Genomic DNA, 15,394 nt, shown 5'->3' with positions numbered 1-15,394 from the left:
AATAAAAAGTATATTTTTTATTCTTTATACGTTATATATGTATATTTATATGTTATATACATATATTTTCAGAACTTTAAAAAATTGTCAAAAATTTCGAACAATCTGACGCTTCAGTTTCCTTAATTTGGATTACTCTAAAAAGAATATTAAATAATCATCTAATTAGTCCATGAAACATTGACAGTTATTATTTATCGATTTATTATTTTTTAAAATAAAACTTTTGTATATAATTCATATTTATAACGCCATCACGAGATCATAATTGTTGAACGAGACAATAGAAGCGTTTGAATTATTCATTCAAATTTCAATAAAGATTTTCTGATAAAGCTTACGTTAAAGCTCCCGATTTATTCCCGATCTCAATCTCCTGTTTAAAAGAAAATAAGACGTATTTCAAGGCACTTAGAAAATAAACCGCTCGCAAGACCGAGTCCAGGCAACGCTCTTCCGTCCATTTATAAAATCATGAAACCAGATTGTTCCGGCACAATCGCCCTCCTTCTCTCACCCTCCGCGGCATCGGGGTGCAAGCTCGCTGTTTCGAGTGTTACGATATCGCCTCCTGAGGGTTGAATCGGGAGCCGTGCTGGCTGACTAGACGAAGCTCAGTGATTCAGTGACTGAGAGAGGGAGAACTGGAGGGCGGTCCAGACTTAGAGGCGGTTCCAAGCTCCCAGGAGCGAGTGAGACCCGGTGGGGGAACTCCGCGCGCTTTTCGGTTCGATGCTCCAGTCTTCACTGAAGCGCCACATTGTGCGTGTCCTGGCTGGCGGGAGTGTCTTCTCGCGGTGTCTTTATCTTGTGGGCCGAGCGTGGTGAATCGCGCAAAAGAGGATACAAGGTGATTTGTGGTCACTTAACTACTTTCGGAGCTTTTCATTTTTTTCCCTCTAAGTAATAAATCGTATATATACACTAGCTAGTAACGGTAGTGTCGTACAGTCCAGTCGATCACGGTGACATCCGCGAGGAGGACGAGGAGAGAGTGCCGTCCAGGAGGTCCGGTGCAAATCCGCGGCGTCGAAGATGATGCACGCAATGAGCGAGCATGCAGGGGTGGGTGTGTTGCCGTTCGACGGAATGGGCCTGTACGAACAGCCGCGGCCACCCCGGCTAGTCTTCAAGATGCCGCGCGTTGTGCCTGATCAGAAGGCCAAGTTTGAGAGCGACGAGCTGTTCAGAAGGTTGAGTCGCGAAAGCGAGGTGAGTCCACGGAGGAAAGACGCGTAAAATAGGCACACTGGATACGTTAAGATTATTAATGTTTCCGAGAAATACTCGTTTTAATAAACACATAAAAAAAAATAACATTGAACGCACTATATCTTTGATAGTAAAACGCAAAGGAAGCGAAAAAGTGCACGTCATGAGTTTTTCTAAAGATCTAAAGAAAACGTCGAAGGAACTTACTTGGCACGTTACTTTCATTTTTATAACACTCAACGTATACATTAAATTGGATTTTGTTTATAAATATGCTGTACAAATATTACAATCGACGTCCAATTTATGCCCGTTTCTATCAATGTAGACTTTAAAGATTAATTTTTACTAACGTGAGTTAACTTTAATCTCGGTTCAACCAATGTAAGATTAACTTTAATTTCAGATTACTTTTTATAATTTTTTATTTACTCTTTCTCTTCTTCCAATTATTAGAATTAGAGAGAGAGAGAGATTAGAATTAGAAAAAGATAAAGAATAAATTGAACCGACTAACTTTAATCTCTTCACCTTTTTCTAATTCTTAGAATTAGAGAAATTAGAATTAGAAGAAAGTAAAGAATAAATTAAATCAAGAATAAAGTTAATCTTACATTGGAACCGGCTGTACATTGGAACCAATGTACATTTCTATTAATGTCAATTAACATTAACCTCGAAAATTAGCTTTAATTTTATGTTTTGTCCTATTCTAATTCTTAGAACTAGAAGAAGATAAAAAGTATATTAAATCAAGAATTAATCTATATTGGTAGAAATGGCCTAAGAAATAGAAAAAGATGAAAAGTAAGTTGGACCAAGAAGAAGAAGAAATCTACTTTGGTGGAATTATCCTATTAATAGCCCATTTCTACCAATGTAGATTTAATCTCGGTTTAATTTACTTTTCAGTTTTTCCTAAATAATATATACAACTAGAAAAAAATAAAAAGTAAGTTAAACATTATAAAGTCAATCGATATTGATAGTAATAGGCATTAGTCTTCAAAGACTATTTTGGAGAATATTGAGACACTGAATAAATAATAATCCAAACAGAGAGATTTAAATAACACTTGTCGTAATTACGTTATAATCGTTGCTATATTAGTTCCCAGAATTGATCACTTTGTTTTGAAATCAATTTAACGTTGATTACTATTCGCTGATCAATCTCGGTCGAATACCTCGAGAAATATCTTTCGAATTACGTGGCGTAATGCGCAGTGAGAGATATCGGGACAGCAAAGGATTTTCCGTCGCTTGCCGACATAAATACGCGATGCCGTAGGAATGTCGTCCTTTCTTCGAATTTGTCCAACTGCGGATCACCCACGAGCAGCGAATTAGTATTCATTTCGTATTTTAACAAATCTCCGTGAATCAGAAACTTTTGAAGTGGGAATTCGGTCGAAATTCCGATACGTTTCTCTCGACACAAACATCATCAAGTCAATTGATTCACCAATACTGAGACGACAATAAAGGGACATAGAGATGTGTTTAGTAATTTGAAAGTAATGAATTTTTATTTAAATATTGGTAGGAAATTATTGAAATCATTGACGATTTTTATCGCTGAGAAACTATATCATTAAAGAACTATAGATATGTATATTGTTTGATCAGTGCTTGTATATTTTTGCAAAATCATATGCGAAGAAATAATATTAATTTTGATGATTATTGACATAGTCATTGAAAATATCATTAATATAGTTATTTACATATTAAATCTAATAGTAAATCTAGATGTATACACTGAATGTAATAACAAATTTGCAAAAATAGTAGGTATATAATATATAAATATAAATCTAGAATTATGTATACGCAACTTAAAATTCAAATTAATTCACATTAATGCATTTTAATGATTGTTTTGCATTTGTTATTCTTGAGAAAACATGTCATACATTAATATGTATTTATGTATATTGCTAATTGTGCTATATAGCGATATTTCTGCTTTTTTTACAGGTGAGATACACTGGTTATAGAGATCGGCCAATCGAAGAACGTCAAGTACGTTTTCAAAATGGTTGTCGGGAAGGCCACACAGAAATCGCATTTGCGGCAACAGGCACCAACCTCCAGCTTGTTTTCGGCAACGCATCTGGAAACTACCCTGTCGATCCCAACGACTGTGATTTTGACAAGGAACACGGCAAGGTAAGTGGGCATCAAATCTTTTAAGACCATCTCCAGATTGATTCGTTATAGAAATCGATTTTTTGCAAAAAGACTGCTTCGAAATAGCCCTCTTAGTTAAAAAAGAAGCGATTCCTTACAAAAAAGTTCGGTCTAAAATAACTCCTTTTAATTAGAAAAATCAATTTTTTGCAAAATAGATTGGTTTAAAACAATTTTTTAAATTATTTTGTTTGAGAAGATCGGTCTTTTGGAGATCGAAACATCCTTATCTCGGTTATCGTGGACCTCATCCCAATGAATCGCAATCGATTTTCAATCATTTGTCTTTGCCATTCATCCTTAAACGCCTTGTCATAAAAGTTTATATAAAAATTAATTAATTATCGAAAAAAATAGAATTCACATCGCAAGAAAAATACCTTCTCTGCAGGAAAAGGACTATCTTAAAAAGCGTTGGCTTCGAACTTCAAAGTTCGAGAATTTAAAATGACATATTTTTTTACGACCTCAGAGTGTCTTTTACGTAAAATTCATAAATATTACCAAACTGGCGAGAGGAAGGCTACCTCCGTTGCCTTTCAGCGGGAGCCTTCGACCCCGACAGCTCGAATCTTGAAACGGCGGTTCCCGAATATTATCGTGCGGTCGTAATTGGTTCGTACTAGCGGCCAAATTAGGGACCGTTATAGACGTAGATGCTCCGCAACCTTTCGAATCTGTAATTTAGTATCCGTCAGTATCCGGCCACCATGCACTTCTCGAACAATGACGTGTCACCCGCGCATCCGGTCCCCAGGAATTCCTAGGGCATCACCACGGGGGTCCATTTTCAACCTGGCCCAATTTATCTTCGTGTCGAACGAACGAATTTGTTGTCCATGAAATGGGCTGAAAATTAGAAATCAAAGGGCCAATTCAAACGTAACACGACTGACGTAACGACGGACATGTAGCGTTAGTACGATCGCATGGAAGAACTTCTGTAGTTTTTTTTTATTGTTCTTTTCTGGATTTTTTCGAAATTCACGATTTTTATGAATTATTTTTTCTAGTTTGGTCATATAAATAATATTTTAGAAAGAATATTCGATTTTCCTAAAATTTAGAAAAATTCCGCAATTTTTCAGTTAAGAAACGCAGCTTTCAAATAATCGATGCAATTAAAATATAAAAAAATACATTTTATCCTAAGAGTGCAAAAGCTCAATGGGCTTTCTCTTTAAATTCGTCAACTAACAATCTCATACGCCGACGCTGTGGCCGACGCCTCTCGGCGTCGCCATCGCGATCGATAGCAGCGTCGTCGCGACGCCATTTTGCAAATTGCGCGCGCTGCTCCTTTCGCGAATGTCTGGAACTATTCCGATTACTATTACATAACTTTTTTCGTAATTTTTGCAAGTCTTTACATTACATTTGAAAAAAAAACAATCAATTTGTTATGTTATTTTATATATTATAATTATAAGTTTGTATTCTTCATGCAAACCGTTACAATGTAATACATGAAAAATCCATCAAGAAATTATCCAAATCTGAAAATAGATTTCTTGATTAATTTAAGGTCGATTTTTTCGTAACAAAATTTTAATTGTGTGTAATTTTCTTTCAAAACTTCTAAGAGTACAAATATTCAAAATATCAAGTACAAGTATTCACACATTAAATACCAAATAAAATTCTGTTAAAATGACTTTAATTTTTATTAAATTTACAATTAAATAAAAAATGAAAGAATTAAGTTATCTATTCATATTTTTGAAGCTTAATTATATTTATCATAGCAGATCGAAAAAATACAATCTCGCACTGCCGACTTGAATATCCTTCGAGATCGGGGGTCGTTCTTTCGCGTAACTTTGTTATAACTCATAAACGACAGGAAAGTAAAAGCCACGTTGCTATTAGTGGGCACTAGCGGCAATTAGTGCCATAGAAATCCGTTAAACGCCGCCAGATGCCTCGAAGCCGCTCCGCCAGTCACACAGTACATAATGGCTCATAAATCTCCTCGTCTCTCGCAAAGGTCGAACAGATAGTCCTAGTAACCTGCTAGAACTTTCATAGTTTCTTTGTTCTTTCTCAGATTTTCGAAATCTACAGTTTTTGCGAATATTTTTTCCATGGTTTATCCACGTAGATAACATTTTAGAAAGAGAATTTGATTTTCCTAAAATTTTAAAAGTTTTGCAATTTTTTTCATGGTTTTTACCATCTTTAAAGTTACTTTCTAAACTCTTTAAAGTGAAATTTAAAGAGTAAAAACTGAATTAGTCTTGAAAAAGAAGGGATCAGTTTTTAATATTTAAAAGTGAGATTTCACTTTCCAGAGTGAAATTCATTCTAAAAGTTCTAAAAAGTATTCTCTCTAAATCTCATGGAGTAAAATCTCTCTCGAAGAGACTGAAAAAGTAGCAGATTTTCACTCTTTTTAGAGTGAGATTTACTCTTTTGGAATGATTGGAATGAGATTTATTACGAAGGAGTGAAATCTCAATCCCTTTTTGGAATGAGGTTCCATCTACCCTGATATTACTCCAAAAAAAGGATTGAGATTTCACTCCATTGGAGTGACCCGAGTAGAAATGTTTCTCGTAAAAACCGATTACTACCCAGAATCTCTAGCCAATTTTTTTTCGAATTTCATTTCAAAAGATTAAATCTTACTCTAAAAAGAGTGAAAATGTGCTATTCTTGAACAAGAATGGTAGTATTTTCATTCTTTTTTCAAGATTGGCTCAATTTTCAGTATTTTCAAGTGAGGTTTCTCTCCACTAGATTTAGAGAGTATATGTGATATATAATACGAATTCAATTAACAATTAAAAAATAATTATGACTGAGAGAGAGAAAAAACTAAGAGCTATTATAACATTGAAAATATTTCATGTTAATTATGTCGTTAAAAAAGTAACCACTTCGTTCATTGTTCGCTTATTACGTTATTTATGACTCCAAAATTTTTCCTGACCCTACGGCCTCTTTCGTGTCAGGTCTCCTTTTGCAAAAGAGACGAAATGGAACGGAAGCGATTCATTAGATCCTGCACCCGGGGCGCGGCATGTTGTTTACGGGACGACCCGCGGCTTTCTTTTTGTTTTAATCGACAATAAGCGAGGGAATAAAGAGCGGCGCGCGACCACACGTGCCCTCGTGCATTGTGCCCATCGACGTGCTCTGTCGGGCGACGTAATAATTAAGGGAGAGATTTTATTCGCGATCGAGATAAACGCGCGATAGAGAAAGCGCGTGCGGTGCCTGATAATGCGCATGACGATGCTTTTAACCCTTTGCTCAGTGAGCAGAAAAAGAATGAGAGAAGAGAGAGCTGATTCGCGTAATAAAGCTATATACGAAGCTCACAAATCTTAACGTTAAATTAAAAAAAAAAAATAACTGCATTGCGATATTATCTTTCATCGTTTTAGTATTGAGTCTAAAATTACTTTTCGAAATAGAAAGATTCGAGAAACTCAAACAGAAGGATAGTTAAAATCAACCTAAAAAGTTCAACTAAAAAACTGCAAAGAAAGTCAATCGAAAAATGCAAAAAAATCTAGAAAAGGTAAACTTAACCCTTACCGTATTAATATGGGTAATTAGTGACCGAGCGATTCCTGTTCGTGCAAGTTTCTTTGAGTCCTTTCGGTAATTATAAATCATACTACATTTTATTATTTTCCAAAATAAAGAGTCAATATTTATTCTAGAAAGTTGAAAGTATGTTGGTGAATTTTTAGAGATTTTTTGAATTATTTTAAAGAGGTGATGGATGAGGCACCAAACTGTACATAGTACGATAAGGGTTAAAAGTGCAAAGTAAATTTAATTAGAATTACGAGGAATATACGAAGAAAAATGAACTTTGCCGAATCTCGAGAATGATTTTCGAGAAACTTTTATGTGTCCTCAGGTCAAGGTAATGCAACGATTGTGCTTATACCCTTTAGTTCGCAACGGGTCCTTATTCAAACATTGTCTTGAGGGACCACAGAATTTATAGTCGGAAATGATCCTGCGGAGACACCATCTCGTGCATCTCCATAAAAATTAAGCGTATAGAACTGGACCGAGAGATAAAGGACGATGCGCTATGCTGACCATATGCTTCTAACACACCGTTTTTTTTTTGTACCATTGACAAACGTTAACGGGCCCCAATATAGTGGACCAGGCGCAAAAAGGCGCTGCTGGTGACGCCCATCGAGAAACAAAAGGGCCAGTGAAATAGCCGGTCGTTTGTCTCGGGATATTTAGGTATACGTTCTTCGTCGCCCGCCCTTGCCGATTTTTCACCCCTTTTCTCGCGGCGCTCGCTTCGTCTCTTTCTTCTTTTTCTGCACTCTTGCTTTTTTCCGCTCGCTAATGCAAATGAGAAAGGGTTACACGGTGCCAGCGCGTTACAGTTTAAATATCGCCTATTACGACGATCCATTATGCGACGATAATGATCGTCACGCCCGTGTGCAGAAAGAGAAAAACAAATGTTGCCGACTGCTCTTTCCTCGTGAGAACGAGGAAGGCGACGGTGATGACTAATGACGATGTTGTATGTCGTCCACTCCTCTCCTCGCCGATCCTCGTCGTGACGACTTTTTGCGCGTCTCGTTACCGCTCGGAATATACATATCTCGACGATTCGTTTCGCGACGCTAAAGATGCAAGGCGAAGATATCATCGCGATTACCCAAGCAGAACGTGATAATATTAAACTGATATTAAAATGAATCGTGACTAATTGAAAAGTGACTTTTAATGATCGTTTTATAACTATTTTGATGGAATTTTAATGTCATCATGATTTCTTGTTTTACTTTGAAAGCACGAAACGCCCGTGTTACTCCAATTTGAAATGGTAAGCGCCCGATTTTTAAGAAAACAATTGTATGTCGATTTAGTCTATTTGAAGAATATTCGTATGAGAATTTTATATGACAACAATTTTATTCGAATTTTATTATAAGTAACAATATTAGGTTAAACGAGATATATGAATAAATGAAATAAGTAAGAATAAAGTGCCAAAAAGACGAGGCTATAGATATTGGTGTTTAATAATATTTCTATGTAAATTTTTTAATCATCTTTTAATTATATAAACTGTGCGCCGATTATTGTTGAACTTGCAATTACAAATTGAAATAATAATCTTACAAATTAAATTGCTCATCGATTTAATAGTAAAAATATTATTGAGCACCAATATGTAGCCTCGATCGTATTTGGCGTTTTCTTATTTGATTTATTATAAGTTACGTTTGTTATAAATAAGTTTCACTATTATATAAAATAAAAAAGGTATAAAGTTGCAGTTTTATCTAAAAATATAACACGTGTATAGAACTCGCGATATTCTTACGAGGAAACGGTAAAGGACATCACGTGTGTTATAAATATTCTTGCGTCGGAAGACTCGACGTATTTTCCTGCTTATGTTTCATACTTATGTTAATATGCACATCGCGTAAGATTTAACGCATAATGATACCGCCTTGCCTTATCTAGAAGCGCATTAATATGCATAAGATTGCGCGGAAAAGAACCTTTCTGTTGTGAACAGGAACTACTCTTATCGCCTCGCATTTGCTGCGAGATAAGAATGCCTTGAGATTCAATTTAGACATAAAGGCATGCAGGAAAGTCGATTTCAATGTAAACTAAGGTGATCAACTCTTTAAGAAGAGAAAAATAGACATTAAAAAGAATTTACTATTGATTGTTATAATTAAATTTTAATGTAAACATTTTTTAAATAATCGTTCATAAAACACATGAACAGTAATTATATGTATTGTTATATTTGTAAGTAACTAATAATACTTAATGTATAACATTATATGAAATTATAGGTGTTACAAAAGTTACATCAAGTTACAGGATTACATTTTATTTTTTTGAAATTGTACTTTTCTACAATTTTACTTCAGAATGTATTTTATGAATAATACATCTGGATTTTTTAAAATAAAAAATCAAATTCGTCACGCATTAGTTGAAAATTATATATTTCACATTTATTATTTTTACACTTAAAAGGATAATTTATGTCCTTAATTTGGGACAAAATTTGGGATACGTTAAGTAGAACAAAAAGTTAAAATTTGGAACTGTCCCTCCTAATTTTGGACAGTTGGTCACCTTAAATTGTAAAACTAATTATATTTTGTATTTTTGAAAATATAACACAACAACTATTTTACTGATATACGCAGGAAAACGGGAATTTTTCAAAAGACGGAAATCCAGGACTCGTAGTCCTTTGAGAGCAAAGGCCGCGAGCGATTCGATTATGGAAAACATTTAAGACCCCGCCACCCCGCGTGGTTGCTCCCCGTGGCTCGATTATTACTGCATAAAAATACGTCCCGTGGTGCATTGTTGGCGAGCAGCTGTAAGTGCTGTAAGCGAAAGAATGTAACGAGATGTAACGTCGATTTACCACCGCCGGGGCATTCGTTCGTTCGTTCGCGTGCGCGACTCACGCCAAAAATTAATTGTATTATAAATAGAGTCTGTCTATATATTCATAAAAATCCAGCACACATTTTAGCAACTTGAAAAAAAAAACAGTAGTATGGCAAAATATAAAATTTTTTTTTATTCGAAAATTTATTCTGTACATTTTAAAAGTAAATGACATAACTTTATCTGTTTTATTATTTGATATCAGTATTTAGATTTAATTATTTGTGAATTTTAAATTGTGAAGAATATCGATGACCTAATGATAAAGTCAAAACGTTTATTCTTTTGTTATTAAATAAGTTGATGGTATAAAGAATTGTTTTCGCTATAAGAATTAATCCTTAAATTAGGGTTTCGTGCTCCTTCCTTAATAATATTGATTTTAAAAATATATATATTTGAAAAAGTACAGTATTATAAATAATTATATTATAATTAAAATAATTATATCGTATAATAATAATAGAAATATAATATAATATGACATGTTATCTATATATTTATATATCTGTGTGATATAGATTTCTATACCCGTATCTCTAAAACATTTATCATCAATGTTATAAATATTGAATTACGTGTTAAAATTCTTGATTGTTAAATCGGGGAATTAGATATTATATACACGTGTATCGTTTAGATCTTTGACTCATTTAATTCGTTGATTGCGTGTCGCCGTTCGTTATGTCGGAATTACAAACACGGTCTCAACTGGTTTTTCCCGAGCGTTCTTGACCTCGTAATAATATCTGGGCTCCGCGGCGGGACCGGAAGTCGGGTCGTTTGCCAGAAAATAAAATAACACCGTGTTGCATCGTCGACGCAGAACCCGGTAATCGTCAGCTTTTCGAGAGCCTCCCATTAGACTTTACTCGGAAAACGCCGCCTAGCAATATTCCCGGATTAATTAGTAGACATAAATAAAATCAGGAAAATAACACAGGTAAACAGACACAGACGCTCGAGATCATGTAATTTTAACATCTCTATAATTTTATATTTTTACAATATTTCTTGCTTTTTTCCTTTTTATTTCTAATAAATGAATAGTTTAATATTTTTTAATATGCGTAATTACTTTGCACTTATAATTTGTTCTAAAATTAGATATATATTTCCTAACGTTTGGAAATTTATCATATTAAATTATTTTTCATATATCCGTTACATTACAACAATGAATCTGTTTTTTCCTACATTAATTACTCTCTGCATTAGAACCACAACTTTCTTTCTCACTTTAGTCAAATATTAAAGGAAAAGCCTCTATTATGAGATACCGAATTCATTTTGGATAAATGCTAGAAGTCTGTAGGCAGAATTTTAAAAAATAATAGGTCATTTTGAAGGGAATTTAATAAGCTTTAAGATAACGTTACATAAAATTGAATTCAAATTCCATTTTTTTTGAAAATTAAAGAAATGTAAAAAGTGAGCAAATCGCAAAGTCAAAAAATTGTGCTCCTAATATAAGATGCCCCGAGAAATCGATAATAAAATGTAAAGTATATCAGTATTGCAATTAAAAAACTTTATTTAATGTTTCTAAAATACAAACAAGCACAGCCAGCGTGCGTGAAATGAGCATGCAATAGATTATACCCAGAACTCGTTTTCAGGTAGTTGGAATCAAGCATCGCAGATATAGGCACTCGACGTTTATTCCGGTTTTCTTTTTTATTATTGTACAATAACATTTATACTTTAGCAACGATTTTCACTATAACATAGGAGCATGGGTTATTTCATATTAGGAATATGGTTATCTCATATTACGATTTTCACGTCTTATGGTTTTACGATCATCAAATTTAACTTCTGTAATTAAACAATTCAACATATCCCCTATTTTTCTATTAGTACGACCTTACTCTATCATTACATGAAGAATTGATTGCCAAATATTTATTTATTAAATAATAAACAAGGTTGAATGCTCATCTCAATGAAACTTGAAGACATCCAAATTCAAAAATCTTGTTTTACAATGACTCTACAGGCATGATCTAATAATGAATTTTCTACTAAATAGTTTTCAATCCAAGAGCAATAAATTCATGATGGAACCAATATAGAGCGTTTATTAGTTCAGCAGAAACGCCGCTATCTCATATTATTAGGCGCCTATCTCATAATAGGGGGCTTTCCTCTAAACATATACTTATTTCACTCTAAATTCCAAAAGTATATACTCTAACCGTAGAAAACATACTTCAGATAAATAATATATAAAAACAAAGGCTCCAAATAAAATAAATCGTCACTATAAAAAAGTTTATGAAAGCCAACACTGAATGGAAAAGTATAAAAGAATGTGTAATGATTAAGATTAAATACAGACGTTTCGACTTTTTCTTATACCAAACGTAAGTGTAATAAAGTTAAATTTACAAAAAAGGAATTAATACATCGATGTGTTAAGTGGAATTTCTTCGACATTATACACAAAAGAAGATTATGCTTAAATCGACCATAATACGTTCTCATAGAATTAAAAATATTGTAGGTTTGTTTCGAAGATTTTAGTCCTGATTTGATTGTGAATTTGTATTGATGTAAGATTTTTTTATTGAGCAAGTCTTGAATTGAGTACAAAGTAATATTTGCATCAACATAAATTCAGTCAAATCAAGACTTTGAAACAAAATTACAATTAATATTTTTACTTATACGAGCATACTATGATTGATTTGATTTAAGAAGTCTTTTTTTTGTATAGGTATCTTAAAATCCATCGCATGATTTGACTGACAATTTCCTAATCTTTCATAAAGATTGCAACGAATCGAAATATGCGAGATAATGATACTCGGTGAGTTTTTACGGCGGTTCGTGCAAATGCCATCGAGAGTTACATCTGCTCGTAATTGACTTCTTACGAGGAACACAGCCTCGCCTCTCTCAATCTCATTTCTCCCTTCATCTCGAGACGAACCGCGAGGCCTCCTCGTACCTTCCAATCTGCGTAATCGTTCTCCGGAAATAAGAAACACTCACCGTTGTCGGACACGATGGGGAAAAGGTTCGAGAAGAGGAGACGAAAGAACGGAGAGGGCGGGGGGGGGGGGCATGATTGAAACTTGCGGGTCGTAGAGCACGTAATGGAGCCTTCCTACAACCCACGCCGACGTGAATTTTGCAAAAAGAAAAATCGAGAGGTTGAGCGAAACGAGCGGTCGATGACGGCTTTGAGAAGAGATCAACGCGTCTCGTCATTTTTCCTAAACTTCTATAAGTAGACTTCGAAGAGCAATTTGAATATTGACAATATCATTCCGTCACGATAAGGACTTTAAAACTTCAATGTTAGTTAATTTATATTGAACAGTACTGAATTAACTCTGAAATGCCTTTCCAGTATGTCATATCCGATTTTTTTCCAACGCTTCTCTCATTGCTCATCTCTTTTTTTATTAATTGTGTTAGCCATGTATCATACATTAGTGTATTATTCTCGGCGTTTAAGCTATATTTAACTAGCTGTTAGATACACTAAAAAAAGTTGATTAAATTTTAATAAATATTTATCTGAATAGTACTAACTAAATATTTACTAAATGTAAACATATATTTATTTAGTATAAGAACTATTAGTTTGATTTATTATGTTTTTTATTGAATAAATATTTATTTACTGTAAGTAAATACTTCCTTAGTACTATATTTCAACAAATATTTATTAAAATTTAATACTTTCTTTTTCAATGTATGACATTGCTACTAAAATGACTATTAATTATTTTAATTGTTATATAATATACGTAACATGGCCGAAATAATGAGTCGCTGGCCTCATTTTGATAAAATTATTGAAAATTTTTGAAATTATAAAACCGCTTTAAATATTAAATAATAATTTCAATAACAAATAAAAGAATCGAACTATTAAATTTTCGAATCCCTAACATCCGTTGTAATGGACATTAATTAGACGGCAACCAATAATACATTTTGAAAGAAGAGAAAATATATTAATGACTCATAATGGATGTAAAATCTTATCATTGCGCAAGATATATATTATCAAATATATCATCGATTTCTTTCTATCTGCAATAAGAATTGAACACCAAAGAAATTATTAATCTATATTATAATGAATTATTATTTGTTATCATTATTTCAATATTGAAAAATCCGGATTTCACTCCTATTCCCATACAATTAATCCTGCATCCAAGAAAAGATGTTCAACGTAAAACAATTTTATCTCAAGACACATCCAGCTTCAGAAGCTTCTTCAACGTCAATACCTCAAGTTCTCCATCGATCCCGAGTCCATCCAAGAGCATCCTAATCATCCATCAGGATCCACGTGACGTCAACAACGAATTCATAACAACTATATACGTTCCGCACGGATGGCGATGTTCCAGGTACACCTGCGCTCTCATTTGATCATGAACGGCGTGTGCGTGAGGTGGCGAGGCTGGATCGACCTGGAGCGACTGGACGGCGTCGGCTGCCTCGAGTACGACGAGGAACACGCCGCCGAGGAGGACGCGTTGCTACGTGACCAGCTCGAACGTTACAATCAACGACTGCGCGATTTCGAGGAGAAACAACGTACCTATCGGAGTGGACCAGCGTCGGCCGCACAGCCGCCGCATCTTAATCATCACTATCACCACGACACACACCACGCGACCAGCCATCATCATCATCATCACGGCCACCATAGCCGACACGTGGGCGGTGCAGGTGCCACCGGTGCCACCGCGACCGGCATCGAGCCTCACTTGCCTCACCGCCAGGATCCCGAGATGGAAGTGCGACTGCGAGCCTTCTGAGACCCGCGCAGACCCTCTGATTGCTCCCGATGATGATAAACGACAAAGAGCCTCTTGACGATCAGTCTCTTTTGATCTCGGTCTCTTGGAGTGACTCCTTTAGCGCGAAATTGCGATTTTTTAAATAAAAACGATACCGATATTGATGCCCAACTTTCTCGCCTGTTCTGCGACGTGAATGAGCGTGTCGCGTCTGATCCGTAACGAAAGGATTGCTAGTCAAATTTAAGTGATAGAATTGTTGAAGGAAAATGATCTTTTCGTTACAGTTATCGCTATTAATCTATATTACACAAACATGCGTGCAGCAACCATAAACCTGGTACACATGGACTGGCAATCAAACAAGATTGTGTTCATACTTCTCTCTTTACATTATGTTCAGAAACACCATACGAGTGCTTCTGTGTATCAGTTTATCTTTGTTTAACATTCGAACGCAAAGATAAAATTATACACAGATCATTCGGGTGATATTTTTGAACGTAGCCCTAGAAGAGTCCAGAAATATGTTTCATGCATGCTTGACGTATGCTATACGTTTTATATGTTTTATTTAATATGTTTTATATTTGATACGAGTTATTTATACATTTAGATTCAATGAGAGTAGTTGAAAGCAATTCATGATTCTCTATAATATACTATTTTTAATTCTGATTTGATATTAACACGCCTATGTTTAACCGACATGCTCTATTTCCGGACATTTTGAGAAAGAGAAGTACCTAAAAAGTATGTTTTTTTCACCTTCTCTAGATTGTTTTTTATGC

At 34.6% G+C, this 15,394-nt stretch overlaps 1 protein-coding gene across 1 annotated transcript; it reads left to right on the top strand.

Annotated features, from left to right (window-relative positions):
- Positions 1–762: 762 nt before the first annotated feature.
- On the top strand, positions 763–15,032 carry LOC108770927 (protein big brother). The gene is made up of 4 exons (XM_018522691.1): positions 763–850; positions 929–1,212; positions 3,193–3,384; positions 14,208–15,032. Exons 2-4 carry the CDS (start codon positions 1,036–1,038, stop codon positions 14,619–14,621), a joined length of 783 nt encoding a protein of 260 aa, XP_018378193.1. The 5' UTR covers positions 763–850; positions 929–1,035; the 3' UTR covers positions 14,622–15,032.
- The last annotated feature ends 362 nt before the right edge of the window (positions 15,033–15,394 follow it).

Source organism: Trachymyrmex cornetzi, unplaced genomic scaffold (assembly GCF_001594075.2).
Source record: "Trachymyrmex cornetzi isolate Tcor2-1 unplaced genomic scaffold, Tcor1.1 scaffold138, whole genome shotgun sequence".
In the NCBI taxonomy this organism is placed as follows: Eukaryota; Metazoa; Arthropoda; class Insecta; order Hymenoptera; family Formicidae; genus Trachymyrmex; species Trachymyrmex cornetzi.
Note: the sequence above shows the minus strand (reverse complement) of the source record. Positions and strands in the feature narration are given on the sequence as shown.

Coding starts and splice junctions, on each gene's coding strand:
- LOC108770927 (XM_018522691.1), top strand. CDS start 1,036: ATGATGCACGCAATGAGCGAGCATGCAGGGGTGGGTGTGTTGCCGTTC. Junction 1,213..3,192: donor GGTTGAGTCGCGAAAGCGAG/GTGAGTCCACGG, acceptor CTTTTTTTACAG/GTGAGATACACTGGTTATAG. Junction 3,385..14,207: donor TTGACAAGGAACACGGCAAG/GTAAGTGGGCAT, acceptor GCGATGTTCCAG/GTACACCTGCGCTCTCATTT.